At 41.6% G+C, this 21,739-nt stretch overlaps 1 protein-coding gene across 2 annotated transcripts in view; it reads right to left on the bottom strand.

Moving 5' to 3' along the window:
• The window catches only part of fto (FTO alpha-ketoglutarate dependent dioxygenase), a 114,033-nt gene that overhangs the window by 43,702 nt on the left and 48,592 nt on the right, over nucleotides 1-21,739 (bottom strand). For both annotated transcript variants that reach the window (XM_087849587.1, XM_006779790.3), the window contains exon 8: nucleotides 17,722-17,846. In XM_087849587.1, coding sequence (XP_087705713.1) covers nucleotides 17,722-17,846 — 125 coding nt within the window. The remainder of the gene's footprint in view (nucleotides 1-17,721; nucleotides 17,847-21,739) is intronic.

The following is a 21,739-nucleotide window of genomic DNA, read 5'->3' as shown; positions in this document are numbered from 1 at the left end:
TGCAGTTAAGAAGTAATCAGTGATCTGACCAGATGCATAACTGTCTCCCAAAGACATGCATCTGGTGGTATAGTTTCCAAAAGCTGTCCATAGTGTCTCACACTTATCCATTACATTGTTTACTGTTCTGAATGTTTAGTAGGAATGTTGGATCTAACAACTACAAAAAACAATCTCCTTTGTTCCTACTCATTATTGTTAATTGTAAGAGCTCAACAAGAAACAAGCTCGAAGAAGCAGTATATAACTCTCTAACTAAAGGATATAGTCCTATAACAGCTCAAGGGATCGATGTGAAGTTGACGTTTATAACTGAGCAATCACAGTGTCAGCATTTTTGTTGTTGTTGTTGTTTTCCCTTCTATCCTAGTCTAATGTGGGGAGTGTGAACATGAAAGCATGTGATAAATCCCACAGTTTCTCAAAGCTGCAGTGGCCTCTAAAGTACTGTGGCCTTTTCAGTGATGCAATATTAGTGACTCAATCTGAAAAGGGGTATTTTTTTTTTTTTATTGAAAGCACGTCCCTTGTCATTTGATTGAGGTGTTAGACTAAACAAACAAAATATATGAAAATGATATAATTTGCTTGGATGAGCTAAAGGAATATTAGCAGAAATACTATGTTACTGCATATGCATGCGAGCTCAAGGCCTTTATTGCTTTGCTTCAGCATGACAAATTGTCACAAGGAATACTAGACATTTTTCTCTGGCCATATATAAATCTTGGTTTGTCAACAATAACACCGTAACTGTACCACTCTCATGAAATATAGGCATAGCATGAATGAGACAAGTCCCAATTGCAAGTGAAACTTAAAGCACTAGGGGATAAGTCCTGTTATTCTTTTAGACCACTGCCAAGGCTAAAGTGCAACAGCTTAACTTAATGTAAAACTATATTTATACATTCAAGCACCATGCAGGATTGTTATGATGAAATCAGACTGGTCGCATATTTAGCATGTTCATTACTGAAGTATCTGACCTGCCAGGATCCTGGTATGGCTTCAATAGACAAGCCCATCTGTGTGACGTTAGCACCATTGAAAACAGATGGAGTTTAATTGTATTTTTGCCCAAATTGCAAAATAGCTACTTGGGAAAGAAGCTAAAATAACATACAAACAACAGCAACTATGATAACAACTGTGCCTGGAATGGAATGAGTACAGTAAGAGATCAAAAACATAAGGCGCACACATTCAACTCTACTCTTTGAAAGGGGATCCTCCCAACATTACTAGCCTGGTATTGGTTTACTCTGCAATTTTGTATTTCTCTCCCCACGCCATCTCCAAAATCTCCGTCATGCAGGAGGTCCATGCAAATAACACTCATCAGACTTTCCAAAACATGAAAGACTGATACCCTACCTCTTTTCAGACAAAAGCATAAATGAAGAATGGCTGAAACTGGTATTTGTAGAAAAAAAATACACTAAAACCAAAAGTAGATACCCAAGCCCCAGAATTAGTTTTACAAACTGTAATGGGAAAATGCTGCACAAAGAACACATTTGATGGAAAATGTGGACCTTGCAACAAGGCCCAGGTCGATCTAATACATCCTTCAAATAAAATGCAATGATTACGTGGACAGCACTGCCACGTCTGGTTTAAATAGTGATTATGGATGACAGGAAAAGCAACATGCACGTTTAAAATTATACTTATTGAATAAATTTTACCAGCTTAAACCACTGCCAGTAGTGTGCCGCATCTGAATAGCCTCCCCTTCCAAAACCCCGCAATTTTCAACAATGGACGAAAGGGAAAGAACAGATAAACAGGCTTTTTTTATATTTCAGTCCAAATCACATCAAGGTATAAACAGTGAGCCCAGAGCACATCTCCTATTCTTTTTCAAAGTAAGTCCTGCTGTTCCATTTCAAATACCTTGGGGTTATGGGTCATAATGCTGCTTTCCAGCTTCTGAACACGTTTATTCAGGCATCCTACTGTAAATAGGGGGAGATTCAACATCAAATATCTCTATTCCCCATGCTGGCCCTTTCGTCTGTTCTGAGTGGATGTGTGCTTTTGGCTAACAAAGTAATGGTTTCTCCTTTTCTCTTACCAGACTCGGAATACCAAGTGGCAATATAATTGAGGAATGTATTGAATACAGTTTTCTCTGGTTTCACAACGCATCAAGCAGAACCCTAAAGGGACTCTTCTATTGAATAAGAACAAATTGGTCTCAGATAATAAAACAAACAACGTTAAAATAATAATAATACTACCTATATAATACAATATTTCTTATGTATCTACTTTTTGATATTATAAGCAAAGTTTTAAAATATACAAATTTATTTTTTAAAGTCCTTATGCCCATTCCATACTCCCATAACTAGATGCCATTTAATAAGATTTTTATCTATTTTTTTCAGCAATAATAACAACAATAATTAAGCTAATTATCTTTGGTTCTTCTTAGGACCTAGGCAGTGTGGAGGCCAAATCAATGTGGAGGGTTCTTTATTGTGTTCCTAGAGCAGTTTGTGTGGCAGGTTACACTGTCATGCTTAAGGAGGCTGGTGGGATCATGTGCTTTGCCATTGGAAGAATCTGTTGGTCTACAATAATGATTACTACTCATCAACGTAAAATACACATGAATGTGAGGACCTAAGGTTTCCAGGCAGACCAGTGCAAGCTAATTAGATAATCAATGTTATTTCCTTCTCTTCTGGTTTTAATGTTACAACATCAGGTTATTATTGTCTTTTGGTAGCCACAAATCAGAAAATAAAATATGGGAGTTAAATAAGGTGAATGATATACAGTTTGGCTTTTCAAGATGTTCAAGATATTTCATGAGAATGACCAAAACACAAATTTAAAGATAAAGTCAATATATGTCAAGAAATGCAATTAATGTAGCTTAAGTTAAGGCCTGATGCTCCTACATGTTATAAGGGGTAATAAATGTGTTATAAAGCTCTTACAAGCCCCTAAGGCGATTAGGGGCTGAGCTGCAGAGCTGTTTACGAGATTGTTTATTACAGGCTAGGGCTATCATTTACCACACAGCAGTGGGTAAAATTGAACTAACTAAAAATAAACAGTTGATTCATTGGTACTCAGCCAAGGCCACTATCAGACCCTTGTTTAGCTAAATAGAGTAATATGAAAGCCACGACTGCATGCAGTGGCAAGGTATGACAAAAAGAAGTAGAACAGAGGGGGGAAAACCAGAGAGGAAAGGAGAGAAGAAGGAAAGGTGACTAGCAGGTGACTTCATATTGTCTCGATCCACCACATATGTCCCGTCCACTGCTGAGCTGACAGGTAGGGACACAATTTGTTGACCTGAGGGCCTGTTAGAAACCTGCAAGTGGATAAATATAGAGCAGTGGGAGAGCATAGGTGTCTTAAATGACATATCTAATGAAGCTCATCCTCTGCAGTCTATTCACCAGTCCAGAAAAGGCTTATGAGAAAACAACTATTGTGTGGTAGAAAAGATACAGCTCTAACCACCCATTCTTTAAAGTAAACACTGATAGCAGTGGCATCGAGTCTTTTATTATATCTTTCATGTGCTTCGACAAACATCCTCCATCCTTTTCTAGTAGTAGCATACACAATATAAACATAAACAGCCCTATGCCTCATTTGGATTTGATGTGAGAGATTCATATTAAGCCTTTGCAGCTGTTTGTGTTCCATTTGCATATGAGAAAACAGTTTCAAAAGGCTTGTCTATAATGCATAAGACCCTTTTAGGCTGTGTTTACTGCAACACTCTATTCCACCCACTGACAATCCATGCACAGGTTTGCATCATTTTGTGAGACATGCCAGTTTTGAATTATTCAGTCACTCATCTCTACCACAGCACCGCATTTAACAAACACATATGCACATTCATATATAAAAAGAAAAGCATTGGTCTACAAGAATACTACAACAGTACCTCAGTCAGTCCCTTTGGAGAGGTGGGAATCCTATTAACTAGCCGTCAGAACCTGTCGGATGCCTTTCCCGATGCCAGGCCCCTTTTGTTTGAGGGAATAGGATGTACACCACCAGTCCATTTACATGCTGCCTTCTCTGTGTACTTTAATGGGCCCTGGGCCTTGAGTGTCATGAGCAGAAGAAAACACAGTTTAATTTTCCTTCACAAGTGCATAAAACAAGCATCTTCACTGTACCGGCCCTATGCATAATTCACTGGCGGTGATGTGTGTTAAACGCTACTGAAATATACATGGCGGCATATGCAAATTCGACAGTCCTCTCACATGCGGTACTTGCTAAACAGAGAGCAAGGGAATAGCATGCCACAGACAGCCCAATCTGGACACAGACATTACGCAGTACAGTATGTAATTGGAATATGCGTTCTTGTTGCATGGGAGCTAGTTTCATATTTGACAGCGGATTTTAATGTGTAAAGTAGGGTATTGGTAATTCTTCTCAAATGTCCTATAATGCCACAAAGTATCATGTAAATACTGATGTGAATAACTAGTAGTTTCTGTGAAGCTGCACCCCAATTTCTAAAGATGTGTCATGTCAAAAATGCTACTTTTAGCCAAAAAGGCTTGATTATAGGCGAGATGAAACAAACACACATTGTAAAATATTCCTTCTTTAATATGAACTTTTTTGGGAGTTTCTAGTAGTCATCAGATAAACTGCAGATCGACTGCTCCTTTTCCCTGCATGTGTAATTATCCATGTGTCTGGTCTTTATGAAAGGATGCTGATGTGAGCAGACGAAAGGACAGACTGGTGGTGTCAGATATTATAAATGAGGGAAGAAACGTCATTATCCCAGGTTTGGACGCCCCCCTCCACACGCTTTCATTTTCCTTACTAACCTCCGCAGTGTGTGTTGATGTGTGTGTGTGTTCATGTTTTGGACCAGGCACTGGCTCAGTTCGATTCCCAGCAGTGTATCTTTAAAAGAGCCTTCCCACTGGGCTGCCAGGCTGTCCCCCCTAACGTGACAACAGTCCAGCTGACACCCAACAGCTCTGCCAACACACCCCACACCCACAATCTGCTCCCAAGACCTTGTAGGATGGGGAATAATTAAAAAAAAAGAAGAAGAAGAACAAGACAATATAGAAATAGGGAATCCTCTACTCAGGTATGCCACAAAATGACAATGACAAACAAAGTGTAGGCCAAAGGTAGATTCAATACCTTTGCACAGTACTGCAGATTCTGCTATATTTACTTGACTAGGAGAATAATGTTCAATTGGAGCTCATACAAATATTTGACTATGCAAATGGATTTGATATTTATATATACAGTGACTTAAGGTTTTATAAGCAATAGTTTTCATGTGAATACAACTTTTTTATTTATAAGTTCATTTATTTAACCCTATTTCAACCTTTCAATATAACTAAAACTATTAGTAATAGACATTGCTACATATGATGTATTTACTAAAATCCTTAATGTATCAAGAATGCAACCAAAGAGCAGAACACAATCAAATTTCATGCATATTGCAAACACAAACATAATGAAAGGTGCAGTGCACATTTTTGTTTGCCAACATATGTACAGTAAATCTGGCCCTCAGCATAAATGTCCAGCTGCCAAAGCTGTGGTGTCACTGGTGTTGAACACTGTGTTAACAGGATGTGTAATGTGGTGTGCTGCTCCTGTACTGCAGCCAGGGCTGGGTGGCAGCAGCACTGTAGGCTACAGTAGGGTGGTTATCATGAAGCAGTTATGTAGCTGCTCTGCTGGGCCAGTCTAATTACAGGAGAACAGCGTGCACCAGTCTGGGCCTCCAAATGGCACCATATGTTTTCCCAGACTAACCGGCTGAATAAATGCCATTTAACCATTCAGGATGCACTGTGCTCTGTGTCTGGAAATCAGTCACTCACACTTATATAAAACCATTCATCCCGCACCCCCACATGCACTCACACAAAAACATACCACCCACCTCTGCCATATAAAACTCAGATGTCGGCCATTTACCCTGCTTACCCCATCATGCATACTCACACAGCATCCTGTCCCGTTTAACCATTTACAAATCCTATTGTAAGTTTGTCTGTGTCGCTCTAACACTCACTGCACACTTGCATAATGATGTTCTTTATTTTGTTGTAGCCAGTTTAGTTAACTAAAGGGTCTGGTTAATCAGAAACAGTGTTTCTAAGAAGACAGGTTTAGGGTGATGTGCAGTGAGCGACCCATGCAGTGAATGTGATCAGTAAGTTGACAAGGGTCGACACAGGTAAGAAACAAAAGAGCAGAAATACTTCTTTAATTTAAGTAACGCATTCTGCTATTCTGCTAATGCCATAGTTTATTGAAAGCCAGTGCAAATATTGCAGCTCAGAAAATGTATTTAGACATAGCAGCAGAAACCATATAAGCCGAGAGTAATGTTCAAATTCTCTGAGTGCGTCATTTTGAATCTCTCAACAGCCTGAGACGAAAAAATAAATAAAAAATAAAAACGTATACAGGACTTTAGATAGTAATCTCCAGATCAGGAACCTTGTATTAAAATTATTTTTAAAAATAGACTTTGCAATGTATTCCCCAACCAAAATTCACTGGCAAAACCACACAACGTCGCTGATAATAGGAAATTATTCATTGTGATTGCGAAAAGCTGACAACATTCGTATCATGACCTTTTTTTTTTGGGAAAAGCTCCCTCTATCATCACAAGATAGACCTTTCACACATCATCAGTTTGTTAATGAGAACAGCCTAGAAAGAGACACTCACAGATGCCTATCAAGGGCAGAAAACAAAAAGAGAATGTAAGTAAATATGGACTGTAATTAGTATGACAAGGTTGAAAAAACAGATAACACACCGCAGCAGCCTGAAGGGCTACACTTCCACGCACGCACAAACACACTTGCTCATGCACGAGATGCACACAGGCATCTGAGTTCACACTTACACACACACTAAGAACAAATCAAATGTTTTAATCAGCTTGCTACAGCACATAATGAGGATCCACTAAGCTCCAGCTATCAGCTGCCATCGGCCACTTCGTTGTGCCTTCAAAGAGCTGATTTTTCACTTCTTCTACAACAAGCTTAACACAGTAGCTTTCGAGAGGGAACACAGTCTGGGCGCTGCAATAAAACCTGAAAAAAGTAAGTGATGTTTCAGCAAGTGATATATGTGCAGTAAGGCAAAGAAGCAATTACGTGCAAGTGGACACGACAGCAAAACCTCTGGGGAAAATGCGTAGGAGCGGAATGCACCCTATTTGTCACCATTGTGAATTACAACATGCAAATATTAGAGCATAGCTGGATGTGGGCTTGGTAGAGATGAAAGTCTGTGATATGCAACTCTGCAAACCATAAATCTAACAATACATGCTTAAATACCTTGCATAACCCAACTTGCTAAAGTACGCTAACAGTTACAATATCAGTTTACCTCTCACCTTGAGCGTAAACACACACAGACACCTGGTGATGCAGTATACACCTGGCCTAGCCACACCTGCTCAACAAGGCGGTCAGATGAATCAGGCAATTCATTAACACACAGCGCGGTTTCCACAGAACTGAAAGTATTCTTAAATTCTTACTCAACTATTCCGGTATGTGCCTGCGAGACAGAAATGTACACACAGAGATGCACAGAGCGTGTGCAGGTGTGCCTCCTGTTGCGGTTTCTGGCCTCCTGACACAGCTCTGACCTCTGTGAGAAAGACTTACAGCTCCAGCCCTCCAGCTGGAGAAGTGATGACCTGAGAACCCAACAATCTAAGACATTCATCCTCCTGTCCTTGTCTCCTTCCTGCCTGCCTGCTGTAGTGCGTCTTGAATGGGAGACATGCAGAGGTAGGTCAGCCTGCCTGACTGGACAAATTTGCCATCTTTCAAATCACTTCTATATTTCTTAGTTTGATATTTGAAAACTTTTTCATTTGACATCTTTTACCCCTTACAACTCCTTTGATAACCAAATTAATACATGTATGTCTGACATCTTTTTGTTACAGGTACCACTGAGAGTCAGGGCTCTGAAGCATTTAATAAAGATTGCCGTAATTTAACACAGATTTTTTGAATTGAGTATTTTTTCTTCCATGTAAAAACATGTGCTGGGCTCTTGCTTAACTCATAAGAAAAACTGAAAACTGAGGAGAAGTAATTTTTCTGTTATGGACCTTGTGTTTCCTTATAAGAAGGATGGCCTTATGGTTAAATGGTGTGACGTCAGTTCAGCATTGTGGTACATGAGGGTGTGTTTAGCACGAGTGCCATTAACAGTTTTGATCCACAGATATAGCTTGCCTATATATGCCTATATTTCACTCTGTTCTCTGTTTGAAACCTAAAAAACAAGTAAGTGTAGCCCTCATCTGTGCACAGTTATACATTTAGGTTGTTTGAACAGAAATAAATGTGTGCTGCCTATTCCAAATAAATGCATATGGTAAAAAAAAAAAGAAGTAAAAAATATGTGACAGGCCATAGATGCTGTAGTTAAGGGCCAAGTTTGATTTCATTCATACCATCTCTAATATGTGTTGATGTACTTGCTCATTCATTTCTGTTTTGCACTTAAAGACTATGTAAAATATAAATACCATATACCCTTGAGCAAATATGCTCCAACTAGCATTAAGAAAAGCTGTCCCATCTGCAGCAGGGGTTGCCATACATGTCAAACGTAAAGCAGGGAAACTCGAGCCTCTGTTGAAACATCCGGTGCAGGCTGCTGTAAAATAAATGATGCTGTTAGCTGCAGTCTCGCAGGTGAAATGTGCTGCTGCTACAATTATTCTAATGCCAGCATGCCAGAATGCTAGTGCTACCAAATGCTGCTGTCAACCCAGGGGTTTAATTAGTTTGGCACGTGTGCCACTTATAATCACCTGCCATTACCAGTTCTGGCTGCATCTGCTTACACGTCTGTCAGTGGCGTGCAGGCTGTATATGTGTGTGTATAGGGCTGTGGCTGGGTTCATAAGGATATATTTTGGCAACAGAAAACAGGCCTGAACGGTTGCTGTACTTGTACGGGCTCTCTATAATGTCTATATTTTAATATACAGACATAAGGAGGAGACATATCTACAAAATACAGGAGTCCTTACTTTCAAGTGTATATTAAAAGGCTTTCTAGAGTATCTGTCAACTACAGCGAGGACAATTTTATTAGTGGTACAGACTTGTCAGTAGGCCATCTGTACACATACATTGTGAAAACAGAAGGGAGCAAGGCTTGGTAGTGTCAAACTGCATTGTGAATAGAGCTACACCTCAGGCTGAATACATCACATTGTGATTTCATGAGAGCTGGAAGAGGAGGAAGAAGAAAAAAAACTTCAGGGCAGCGAGTGAATCTCGACCCAAAACAGGAGAAATGGAAGTTAAAAGTGAATCGTTCACTCCCCCTGGCGTAGCAGTGGCTACCTCTAGGGCTGGAGGAGGAGGAGGAGGAACAGGAGGAGAAGAGGAGCCCTGTGGCTCCCACAGTCATGTGACTACTGAGCACAGTATCTGAAGGATGGACCCCAGGCTGTGTACTTAACAGCTCATGAGTGTGTGCGTGAATGTGTATACACGTGGCTTCACACATTTGTGTGTAATGTATGTCTTTGTGCAGCAGAGCACATACACAGATTCCCACTGACTCAGTTCTTGAGAATCACCTATGCCTGGCACAATACAATAGCTCTAACTATCCCTATTATTTTCAGAAAGTTCCCATTTAGCACTAAACCAAGGCTTTAATATTGTGCCCCCTCAAAAACATCTGTTGGGGACTTGTGTGGCTACACTAATTACAAATATCTCCAGTAATCCGCAGCTGATAAGAGAGCCATTACTCCACAAGACATTTATCACTATGGGATTGATGACCCATTTCAGAAGCTGCCTTTGTACAGGGAAGTGAAATCGCTGATATCCCTTTTATCCAACATCACTGCTGAAGCCTTCCATTCGTCAGGAGGCAAGCTAGTTAGAATTGTAATTAACAGCTATGGACTTTGGCCCTAATAGAATTTTTGCAGGAAACTGCAGATTGACATAGGCGGGGATGGAGGGGATTGTACAGTGTTTTTCTTTTCTTTTCTTACTAATTGCCACTTTGAGACGCTGTCTGTCGAGAGAGAGGCGCTCTATGCTGCGTAAAGAAAGCGTCAAAGCAGCACAGCTTCCCATTTTCCAGAAGCACGATTTATATACACTTGTAGATATGTAAGCACGATTTATGTACACGTGTAGATACGCAAGCACGTGCATTTAGCCATGTGCTTTCACAGATACACAAACACAATTTCATAGGTCAAACACAAAATGCACATCTCTAATCGAATTCGCAAGTTACAGGTTTCTTCTGAATCTTTTCATTCGAGCATGCATAGTGGCTTGCACACCCACCCACCTAGACATGCAAAAAAAGTGGAGCAGCAGATGATCACAGTAGGTAAGGACTAAAGGTCTGGCCACCTGCCGGCCACGTCCCGTCTTTGTAGCAGTAATGAACACAGACAGCTTGGGGACGGCCCTCCTAGCTTGTCCCCCCTTCTAGCCTCCCTGCTTCGGGGCAAAGCTGGGGGCCCTGGGGTGACAGAAACGCCAGAGATGTTCCACTCACTGACAGGCAGGTCCTACCTGGCCAACCTGCTGTACACATTTGCCACGCAACACACACACAAACACAGGGACAAAGACGTGCATGCATTAGTGCCATATATATATGTGCACGTTGTAACTGCTCACACGTGGTAATGTTCCTATGCATATGCACAAACTGAAGAACACACCAACACACATACACGCACACGAGCTGACCCGGTGTAATTCCTCCAGCACACGGCTAGTGACAGGAGCAGCTGCGGCCGCTACGGCAGACAGATGAAATTTTCATAACTATCTCCTCCAACTTCCATCCTCACCTTCAGGATAATTTATGACCTGCCTGCCAGCCTTGAAGAGACAATATGCTTGCTATGAAATGAAGTGTTCCAGCAGTGTAGGTTATAATTAACAGAGAAGGGGAGAAAGATGTGTGTATAAGGAGTGGGAGGGCTGGAGGGCTCCCCAGGTGGGGTGGTTATGGTAGATGGGATCAGGGAAAAAGGGAAAGGATGGAGCATGTGGTGTGCACACATGTAAAATCTACATATGTGTGTATTTAAATACTGCATACATTGCTGCAGTTAGCTCTGTGACTCCAGCATTAAACAGCAGCACAAAAGTAATTAACCTCCCAAAAAAAAAAGTGCCTGTAATAAACAAAATCCAAAACACAATGAAATCTTAGAAGCATCTGTTAAACAGATTGTCTGTGTGTTAAATGAGGCCTCCACATCCCATTATTCTTTATCATGGTTCCCAGTGGTACAGTTTCAACTAACGTATTGATTTAAATAAAACTGGTTCGTACACAGGGCCAAATAAGCACCTTCACAGTACTCAAAAACAAACTCGATTTAGAGCAGATACACAGCAAAAACTCTGATTTCTGTGAGCACAACTTCCATCTTCCCATAATGTTATGTTCTCAATGTTTGTTTCACATGCATGCCACACATCCTCACCCAATCATGCTCTATCAGCTCTATGGGATGTTGGGTTTGACCAGAAAGAATGTCCTGGTTTTCCTGACTACCAGTAAAACAGGCCCAAAACTACCCCACCCCTTACCACACTGTCTATTCCAAACACAAATCTTGTTTCCATATTAAAAAGGCAGCTTTTAATGGGCAGCTGTCTGTGCAACAAGTGTGTTTAAATGGCTGTGGGACTTTTAATGACATTTTCAACTCTCTCTTTCCCGCTTTCTATGCCGCATTTCTTTGCCAAGTTCTTACTGTGAAAGGCATAATTATGAAAATACTGTTTTCATTTGTGAATCAAGTCGAGGATAAGCAGAGGAATTTAACAAAAGAGAGTATGAGTGCGATACTGACTGCTGCTGATGTGAGCCTTCTGTTCCCACAGCAAACCACAGAACGAGTGAAAGCATGTACCTTAACAACTAATTACTAACTCGCATGAGAAACAGGCAGCATAGAGATAAGTGCATATTTACATGGGTAAAATTTGTTTATGCCGTAAGTAGAAGGTAAATAAATACAATCACCTGTCATCTCGTTCAAAACAAATTCATGCAAGAATAAGGCATACTCTGATGTACTTTCTAGCCTGGGAGCAAACTAAGATGGGAGGACGATTACTACGGAAACAGCAGCTGTGAGGTTCTGCTGAGGTCAGGACATGTCATGCATAACTGACTGATTGCTTAAAAGGGGTGGGTGCATGAGAGAAGAACTCATAATTTACAATCAAGCGCACACAAACACACACCTCACAAACACCCAGGCCGCAGACAATCTCGCTGCACGAACGTAACTGGTCTAAGGGACCACACAGACATGTTTTAGATAAAGACAGACAAATTAGATGACAGAGTCTTAGGCAAACCACTGCGCTTGCGCTAATTACAGGCTGGCCGACGATAAAAGAGGCAGATGACATGTCCTTATTTGTTTTCTCCCTCAGTGCCCAGAATAAAGTAAACACAGCGATGTAGATGACGGCAAAAGTAGGTGGCGCAAAGAAAAAGGCACACAGACAAAGGTACAGAACACGGCTGCGGGTTGGGAGTTCAGCCCACCACACACAGGTGTTTACCCACCACTGCAGGAGAGAAACCCTTAGGGTAAGGAGATACAAGTATGTACCCAGCAAAACTACTGGCTTGTAACACGTGCCAAGGAAAACAAACTGGGCCAGCCCTGTCTGTTCTGTTTGCAAAACAGGACCACTGTTGTGAGAGTGATGAAGATGTAAATGTGGGGCTGTTGTCTGGGAGATCTGATTAACCTGTCACCTCGAGTTGCAACTTACATCACGCAGGCACAGTTGACAACATGCCCGGACTGACCTGCCCCAAACCAGACCACTGGTTTAATGCCAGTACAAACATCACCACCGCACCGCTAATTATTTATTACAACCTATTTATTTAAGATCTGATGCCACCTTCTCTGCACTGCACCCTACAATCTCTGTTTTCCAAAATCATGCACATCACAGACATGTGGCTGTGAAGTCAAATGAAAAAGTCATGTAATGACAAATTTTTTAGAACAATAACACATGGACACATGGCAGATTTGATAGATGGATGGGAACTTGTGTCTGAAAACACTTGAGTGAGTTATCTATGTCATGAGCAATCCCAGTGTGGTGCCACCACTTCTAAAACTTTTAGTAGACCTGTTTGTCTTTATCATGGACACGATACTGACAATCTTTCCAACTCCCATCTGGTACAGAGGGACCTCCATTGTCTCCGAGCTCCCTCTCTCGCCCCAGCACGGGAATCAGGGCGGGGTCTGTCAGAGACAACACAAAAGAAATGTCACCACTCTGAGAATGAAGTGCCAGCCGAGGAAGGTCTCTCTCCTTTCTCTGTGTCACTATGCATCTCTACAGGGGTGCAACTGGTAGCTGACAAGACTGTTGGGGTCATCCCTGGCTGGGCACAGCTTCAACTTCAGCTCTCTAGCCCCTGCTGGCCCTGAGTGACCCGTGGGTTTGATGACAGACTGGACCTTTTGTGTCGAAGCGGCCTGTCCAGGTGAGGACAACAGTGGATGACAATGGCAGGAAACATAAAGCCGATAGAGGCTGAGAGACAACCCTACGGGGTCATGGGTCAAACTGGACAGCTGAGTGATGAGTGCAGCTGTGAACACGTGGACCTCCTTCTCTGCCCTTTTAACTCTGCTTGCCATGTCAGCTGATGTTTCCTTTGTCTTAGGATAAAGACCTCACTAACTTTCAGCACACTGGAGAAAAGTAGTAAACACGGACAACAGATGTATCACGCCACAAATTCTGATTGTACAGCTATGATAATGACATCCATCCCAACCTGTACAGTGTTATAAGCTCCTTTTCAAGAGGTCACTAGAATACAATTACAACAGGACACTTGTCAAAAATTATTTTTAAACTGTGAATTAGTTTATTTTTGAACTAAGGTAGAAACTAAATATAAAGAATGTTACTAAACATACAAGAAACTAGATATTTTCTAACTTTAACATAAAAAATCTACTGTTTAAAAGAGAGAAAACCTAGTTGTACGCATTTATTTATGTAGTCCATTATCACAGCAATCTTTGCAGTGTAAGTGTATGTCCATCATTGCTTATTCTCATTTGGTATGAATCGAAAATGCTGCTAATTTGCAGCAGTTTCAAGGATTCAGTAACAAATTTGTTCAGTCTTTGTTGTCCTCCATTCTATAATCCGAGGAGAACCGCAACTGTAGCATAAATAAAGAGGCCTATTTTAAACCTTGTAATGTATTACCACCCCAGTGCCTTCAAACTACACCCTGTTCACACATCCTGAGCTGTCCAACTGTTTCCAGTGCCAAAGGTCAATGACTGCCTACTCTCCTACTGGCCCACACTCAGAGATGGGACGACAGGGTTGCCAAGTCAGGCACAAACCCTGCTTTGGATCATAAACACCTCCGTCTGTCTACCCTCCTCTTTTCTACTCCACAGAGGTGAGTTAGGTTTTCACTCTGTTAATCTTTCACTTCAGGCCTTCTCGCTTTTACATTGGCCCACTGGAGAACATAGAAGGGGAATGAAAGAGGGGTAGTAAAGGATAAGAATGGATAAAAGAGCAGGAAGAAAAAGCCATAGAGAGGGCCAGATGGGCACCTTCACAGTCCATTTATCAAACCCAATGTGGCCCTCCCCTCCCCTCCCTACTGCTCTCATGTCCTAAACCCCCATGTAATTCTGTAATGATTTTCATTATCATATAATGACCTTACAAAGCCTACAGCAGTTTGCATGGTCAGTACAAAACTCGCAGCTGTTCCCTTCAGTATTTGCTTGCTGGCTGTGACAAAGCTTTTTGTTGTTGTTGTTGTTATTTTTTCTAATGCCCAGAGCAGTGACCTCTAGGTTTTGCAAGGTCAGCATGAGGTCACCTCATCCAGGATATTCAACAGTAGCCACACTGTAAGCACACAGACTGAAGACAGCGTCTAAAAATGCATAATGAGCATTGACAGCAAGATAAAACAAAACAATTCTCTAAATATACTGCAGAAGACTGCAGGCTGAAGAATTTTCTGTGTATGTAGTTCCAGTGTGGATCCTTCATTACCTTTGTTAAACCAAAAACATTCTTGGTGCCACTGGGATGTGCCATTTTCTATCCTAATGGAGCTGCTCCCTAGAGGTTGCGTCTTGCTCTTCAATCTGCACTTCCTGTGTGGCATACTGAACTGCTCTGCTGCGGCACAGTCACCCACCCATATAATAATCCATCTATTTCCAGGGTACTCACGGGGCATTTACCAAAGGGACATGGAGGGCAGCATCTATCAAAGAATTCACCATGTGCATCAGGAAAACCCAGTTACCAGAAAAGCTCATAAGAATAAAAAAGCTCTCATAACTTCGTTGGCTCAGAGTGAATGAATGGACTGCTTCCACTAGCACGGTGAGAGCAGGCATCACTCACTCTGAGTGCCTATAAGTCAATGGTGAAGAACCACTGGTCACCGGCTCCAATTCCTCTTTCTTTCCTTCTTGCTTGTACTAAAAATGGCTCGCAGGCAGACAATGGCAGCTGGTAGGCCGAAGTTCCACAGCAAAGAATGCTACTTTAACTGGTGTTTTAGAAACAAAAGTCAGTGAGAAACTTAATCAATCAGCGCTGCTTGTTTATGTTTATGGGCCTCTAGCAAAAGTCATCAATCATGCTTCTTTTTTTTTTTTGTTCCTTTTTCCATTATATTTTTTGCAAGTATTATGTGCTGAATGGAAACCATGGAAACAAAAGGCAGTGTTATGATGAAAGCTTGCCTGTTGAATATTGTGTGGAAACCTAATTAGAACGCTAAATATAAAAAAGCAACAAAATGAATCAGCAAATTAATTTTAGTCCTATTTTAGTGAATGCTTTTATGAAAATAAATGATGGTTTGAATACATCTGACTGGAGTGCACTACAATTCCCTCACTCTGCGGCTTCTGTAATAAAGTGCTTCTTTAATTCAAAATAACGACTTTGCCTCTTAGTAGTATGCATGAAGAAATTAAAACTTTTTCATGCTCAACAAAGTCGAACAATCCCTGACCCTCAACAAATTGCTTATCAGTACCAGTACTTCCCACTTAACATTGCGCATAGCTATGTGTTTAGTTTTGTGAAAATGCTATCTGTTGACAGCCACTTGACAGCATGACCCCTGGCTTTTTTGTAAGAGAGGGTGGTGTAGTTTAGGGATAGACATAGAATGTGTGTAAGGGGAAGAAGAGGTATCAGGAGCAGCTGGAGTTCAAACATATTGTGTGGGACATGTGCCTTCCACCAAAACTAATCTAATCAGTCTTTCACTGCTGATAGAGTAAACGTCTGTCTGCTCTGCCGACAAGGGCTTAGCATTTCCTGTCCCAGCCAGTGATGCTGGTTGTCAGCATCTTAGGGTGGGCTGAGCAAAATGTAGGGTCAGACATTGTTAGCTGGTGGTAACATCACATTGTGGGTGGTGCGGGAGAACTGCGATGGTAGGGGACAGTTCTGATGTTCACTTGAGGCTGGGGGTGGCGAGATGGTTTCTAGCTTTCAGCACATGCCGCTGGAATGCACTATCAGAGCAGGCCCTACATCAGAGTTGTGAGGCACTGGGCGTTGACACAGCAAAGCAAGGTGTGTGGAAACAGCCTGTTTACAAGACTCATCTGGATGGGACAAATCTAAGGGTCAACTAGAGGGGACAATGCAAAACATAGAATAGAAGAATAGAGTGCCTTAGAAATATGAGGGCGTAAGCACAACAGGAGTTTAACATGAAGTTTTCAAAAGAAAATGGATTTGTAGCCTTTGAATTATCTTCCTGCCGCTTTGCTTTCTCTAAGGTTTAGTGAAATGTCTATTCTAACATATGGGTTCTTGTCCGCATGCAACTCTGAGGTCAAAACTATTGAAAGAGACAATAAAGAATATAGCAAATGTGAATGTAGTGGTTGTGTGTATATGTAGTGTTTGTATGTGTCCGTGTATGTGCTGACGGAGAGAGTAAATGGCTAAAACAACACTGGTGCATGTGTGAGGCCCTTCTTTATCTGAATGGATGACCAACGTTCTAACCCCTGTGCTCTCCTTCTTTATCTGGTGGGAAGGAAGTGATTGGGCCTATCCAAGACACATGTGTCATTGTGATAACTGTGATAACTGCCAGGCCCGAGGACCTTAAACCAACACCAACCACGCCATTGCATATCTCTGGAAATCACACCGATTCACTGAAAATGAATGATCAATGCACATTGAAGCAATGTAGGCCTGATGTGTCACCTTTTGCAACTCGTTTTTATTTTGTTTGATGATGTGATCACAGTTAATAAATCTCTTAACTGAGAACTAGATATTGACACATTTTACTACCGCAACAACACTACACGAGCTATAATAATAGCTCAGGGTTTGCAAGTGAAATGAGGTGAAATGAGATATTATGTTTGGTTTCTGCCTTGGTTTGTGTAATCTTGAGGAAATCACAGCAACATGCATGCATTACTTATATTTGATCAAATCAGTTTAGAAAATTAATAAACTTTATTATTGGAGTGTGATGGCACTTCCATTTTAAATAGGGACTCATAACTGATAGACTACATATCAACAGATGTTTGTTTTTTTGAAGATCAATGGAAGTAACAAAGTTGGTGGTATATTGTGTTACCTGTCTCTCCATGTCTGCCTTTGCTGGTGTCTGTCTGTCAAAGCAGACAGCAGGATCTCTGCCATCTCCCTCCTTCCTTCTTCTGCTTGGTCTTCCTCCTCCACTGCAGCCAGGAAAAGCATAGTCTGGATAAAAAACAGCAGCAGAAGTGGAAATAGGTGGTTCAAAATAGAACTGAATGGAAATATGTGAAACTTCAGTAGAAATGTGAAAACTTCAGTAGAAAGTGGACAAGTAGAGAAGCACCATTAAAAAGTGCCTTAAATAACAGTGGTTGTTTAAACCTCACTACAGTGATTTACTCTATTAAATTCTACCCTAAATACTAAACAGAAAACTGCAAAATTGGGTAGAAAGACCTGAAGTGAATCCTGGCGTGCTTGTGCTTCTATCCTTAGTTTAGAAATTGCACAGCTCTGAGCCAAGACTCAATTATACCATCCCTAGGATGACAGCATGCAGTAAGTCTAGTATAAAGTCAGTTTCACATCAGAGGATGGGCAAATTACACCCAATATTAGAGTGTGAGTCAATTAATCACGTCCTGCACAGCACAGTGTAATGTGTGAGTATCCCCCTGTTGAACATGAATTACAGGCTGGCTTAAAGTGTGACGTGGCACATCAGTGCTAATCGGAGACATCCCTGCAAACCTTCGCCTCCAAGTCCTCCGCAGCCTCTAAGCTGGTTGAGAAGGAGTCAAATGAAAAAGGATCTGGCAGCCCAAATTAAATGCAGTGCTGTCAGCCACACTCAAATCCCTCTTTCCCCTCACCGTCTCCCTCTTCTTCTCTACCCTTCACAGACTCTCTCCCTCTCTGAATATCCTTAAATGTCTCCCCCTCCTTTGCCAAGCCTCTGAGAAGTGATGGATCTGTAACTCTGACTGACTCTGACGCCTTGTTAAGAACAGTCTCTTCCTGTCACATCCACCAGTCAAGCACGTTCATTTCTTCCCATTAACAGTCACTCGCTTCCCCAGTCATCCAACCTTCTTTTCAAAAAACCCACTATGTAAGGGAACCTTCATTTCTTCCCCTCACCCTGTTTTTTAATCCCTTTCTGACAATACACCTGTCTGTCTTAATTCATGTGAAGATACGTTTGATTGTCTCTGTGTGTGTGTGTTTCCAAAGGAGAGCAGTAATATGCTTACTTTCTCTACAGCACACAGGACAGGTGTCAAAACATGTGGTGGTGTGTGACTGATTATACCTGACTCAGAGGAGACACCAAAGATTAAGGTGACCAGGAGGAGGCAGGGCCGGCTGTACTCCCTATGGAAACTGTGCCTTTCAGTTTGGATCAAACCCTGTCCTCCTGGGATGAGTGACAGGCTAAGAAAGTGCCAGAAAGTGTATTCAGACTGTATCACCATCTCAGCTGGTAGACATCACATTGCCATGCTGGCCGTGTAGCACAACGCTGAAGAGAAGTGATTCACAGTTGATCTGAAACTTGCTCTAAGGTGCTTCTAAGCTTGCTTCAACTCTTCCCAAAGCTGACTTTGGATCAAAATGAATAACAAGGAAAGACTGCACATCCATCCATCCTTATCTGCTTCCAACTGCCAGGGGTTGGAGCTTTCATAGGGCCACAGGCAGGGTACACCCTGGACAAGTCCAGCCTATCGTAGCCACATTATTTTCAAAATGCTAAATTATGTTGCATACACTTTACTCAAGTGAATCTTTGTTTTTTTCACCCAACTCAATAATTCCACTAAACACTACCTAAACAACCTCTGCTTTAGTTGGGGTGTGTATATATTTATGAGTGTGTATCGAAAGCTTCTATTTGTTCTCTACAAATTTTTGTGAGTAAAGTGTAGATTTTTGTGAGTAGAGGTGTCCCTCTTATAATTTAAATCTGTGTTAGCAAGCCTCTTCCCCACAAAAATCGGTGAATATCTGTTTGCATGGATAACTGTGTGCATGTATGATCTAGTGTTTAGAAGACCCAGTGCTGAGAGAGGCCTTCAGGTTTAGCCCCAGGCTGATCCCCGGGCCATTTAGACACCCTGCTGGTTGTTTACTGGTCAAGCCCAACCTCAGTCAGACTCAGCCAGATCACAGTCCTTTATCTCTGGGTCTGTGTTAGGACTAATCAGCCCCCTCTTTTCTTGTATTTACCCCTCGATGACAGTAGCTGTCCTCAGTCTACACCTCTCTCAGCCTGACGCTGACCACAGATGTCCCCCTGACCCAGGCCACATTACAAGGTGAATGAGAGGACAAGACGTTCCTTGGTACTCTTTTCATTGGTCCCCAGACCCCATATTCAACCCTGTCTATTTTACTAAAGTTAGGCATAAACATTTCCGGGCCTGTGCAGAGGTGGGGAAGATAAACAAACATGCAGCCAAGCTGAGGTGATATTTTGGTTAGTGGAGAGCCAGAGTGATGATAGTGTTCCAAGCGAAGGCTGGCTGGAGGGCAGCCTGGGGCAGCTCACTAACACCTCGAGCCAGGACTGTATCTTAACACCAACAAGCATCTGTCTAGTCTATCACATAAGGGCATGTCATTCATTCAACATAGAATAACACAATGGGAAGATTGTTGCTGCACATACAGCAATATGATTTAGATCCTTTATAATGCAACAGAGGAGCTGTGAGTGGTCGCATAAGAGCTAAGAAGCTGAAAGGCAAGAAGGTTAAAAAAAAGATGCATGCACAACTGAAAGTTTGCACTCCATAAACCAGACCTACTAGCTGACCACCAGAGTGTCTGAGAAACTCTTAACACCCAATGAAAATGCCTTAGCTGACTTTATCCCAGGACTTTCCGGGTACTCCAAGTACTCTTAAGCTCACTGGCACTCTCTTTTAGGGAACCTTTCATGTCTGCAGGCCACAAATGCTTCAATTCCAAAAAGAGCTCCCTTATTAACTTGTTTAAAAGACAGAGGTGAATTCTAGACGAGAACACCACCTAGATGATGACTAGATACCTAAAATAGGAAGGAGGTAAACAAACTCACAAGTAACACTAAACATTCCAGAAATTTGGCTGGTGGCTGGTGTTAATTTGCCACAACAGTGCCTCCCAGCCTAACTGCACCTCTGTCATACTGGCAACCTCCTTGCCACTAGCATGTGTAACAGCCCAGCAAAAAGCCAGCAGACTCCCCAGTGTTTCTGTTTGCCAACATCTCACTGTGCCCATATGAAGGCAAGAATGGAGATAACTAGTAATCCTACTGGTTGTGACTGTTAAGCCATCACTGTGGACTTTAAACAAGATCCGGTCTCTATTAAATAGTATTTCTATCATTTCAAAGGCTTTTTTATTGATTGACTCATATGTGAATACTCCGCGTGAAAATTAGGAAAATAATGAAAAAATAAAGGCGGTGTGGTCTGGGTTTGAATCCAACGCCTGGCTGGTGGAGTTTGCATGTTCCTACTGTTGGTATTCCGGGTTCTCTCCGGGTACAAGATAAGGCTAGGTTATTGTCAATTCTAAATTGGCCATAGGTATTAATAACACTAAATTTGATAAGAGGAAGAGTATGGCTGGGTGAAAACAATTAATATTTTTGTTGATAATTAACAGAAAGTGGTGGAACCTTTGCAAAGCTAAATGTTTCTGTTCAACAGGACAATGAGTCAGAGGTCTGCTAGTTTGAATTCTGAAAACGACTGACTTACAACTGATAATAGTGCCGGGGGATTATACTTGAGAAACATACTAATATTGTATAAAGGACAAAGATCTACCTTTTCAGACACACACAACAACAAGAAAGTTTAAAGTCAAAATTCATAATATAAATGTTGCTATATGCCAACATTTCTCCTTCTCGTGGCTGTATGTTACGTGTTCTCTTCTGTTCTCTCTCATTTGTCTTCTTTCAGATATTGTCCCCTTCCCTTGTTCATAAAAAGGTGTTTCTTTTTTTTTTATTGTCAGTTTCTCTTGCAAGCCTCATCACTTTGACGCAAGTTATTTTAAAAAATGCATTAACATTAACGGCTCACACAAGCACACACACAAAACCACACACTTCCTTT

This window comes from Neolamprologus brichardi, chromosome 1 (genome assembly GCF_056152115.1).
Source record: "Neolamprologus brichardi isolate AB-2024 chromosome 1, ASM5615211v1, whole genome shotgun sequence".
In the NCBI taxonomy this organism is placed as follows: Eukaryota; Metazoa; Chordata; class Actinopteri; order Cichliformes; family Cichlidae; genus Neolamprologus; species Neolamprologus brichardi.
Note: the sequence above shows the minus strand (reverse complement) of the source record. Positions and strands in the feature narration are given on the sequence as shown.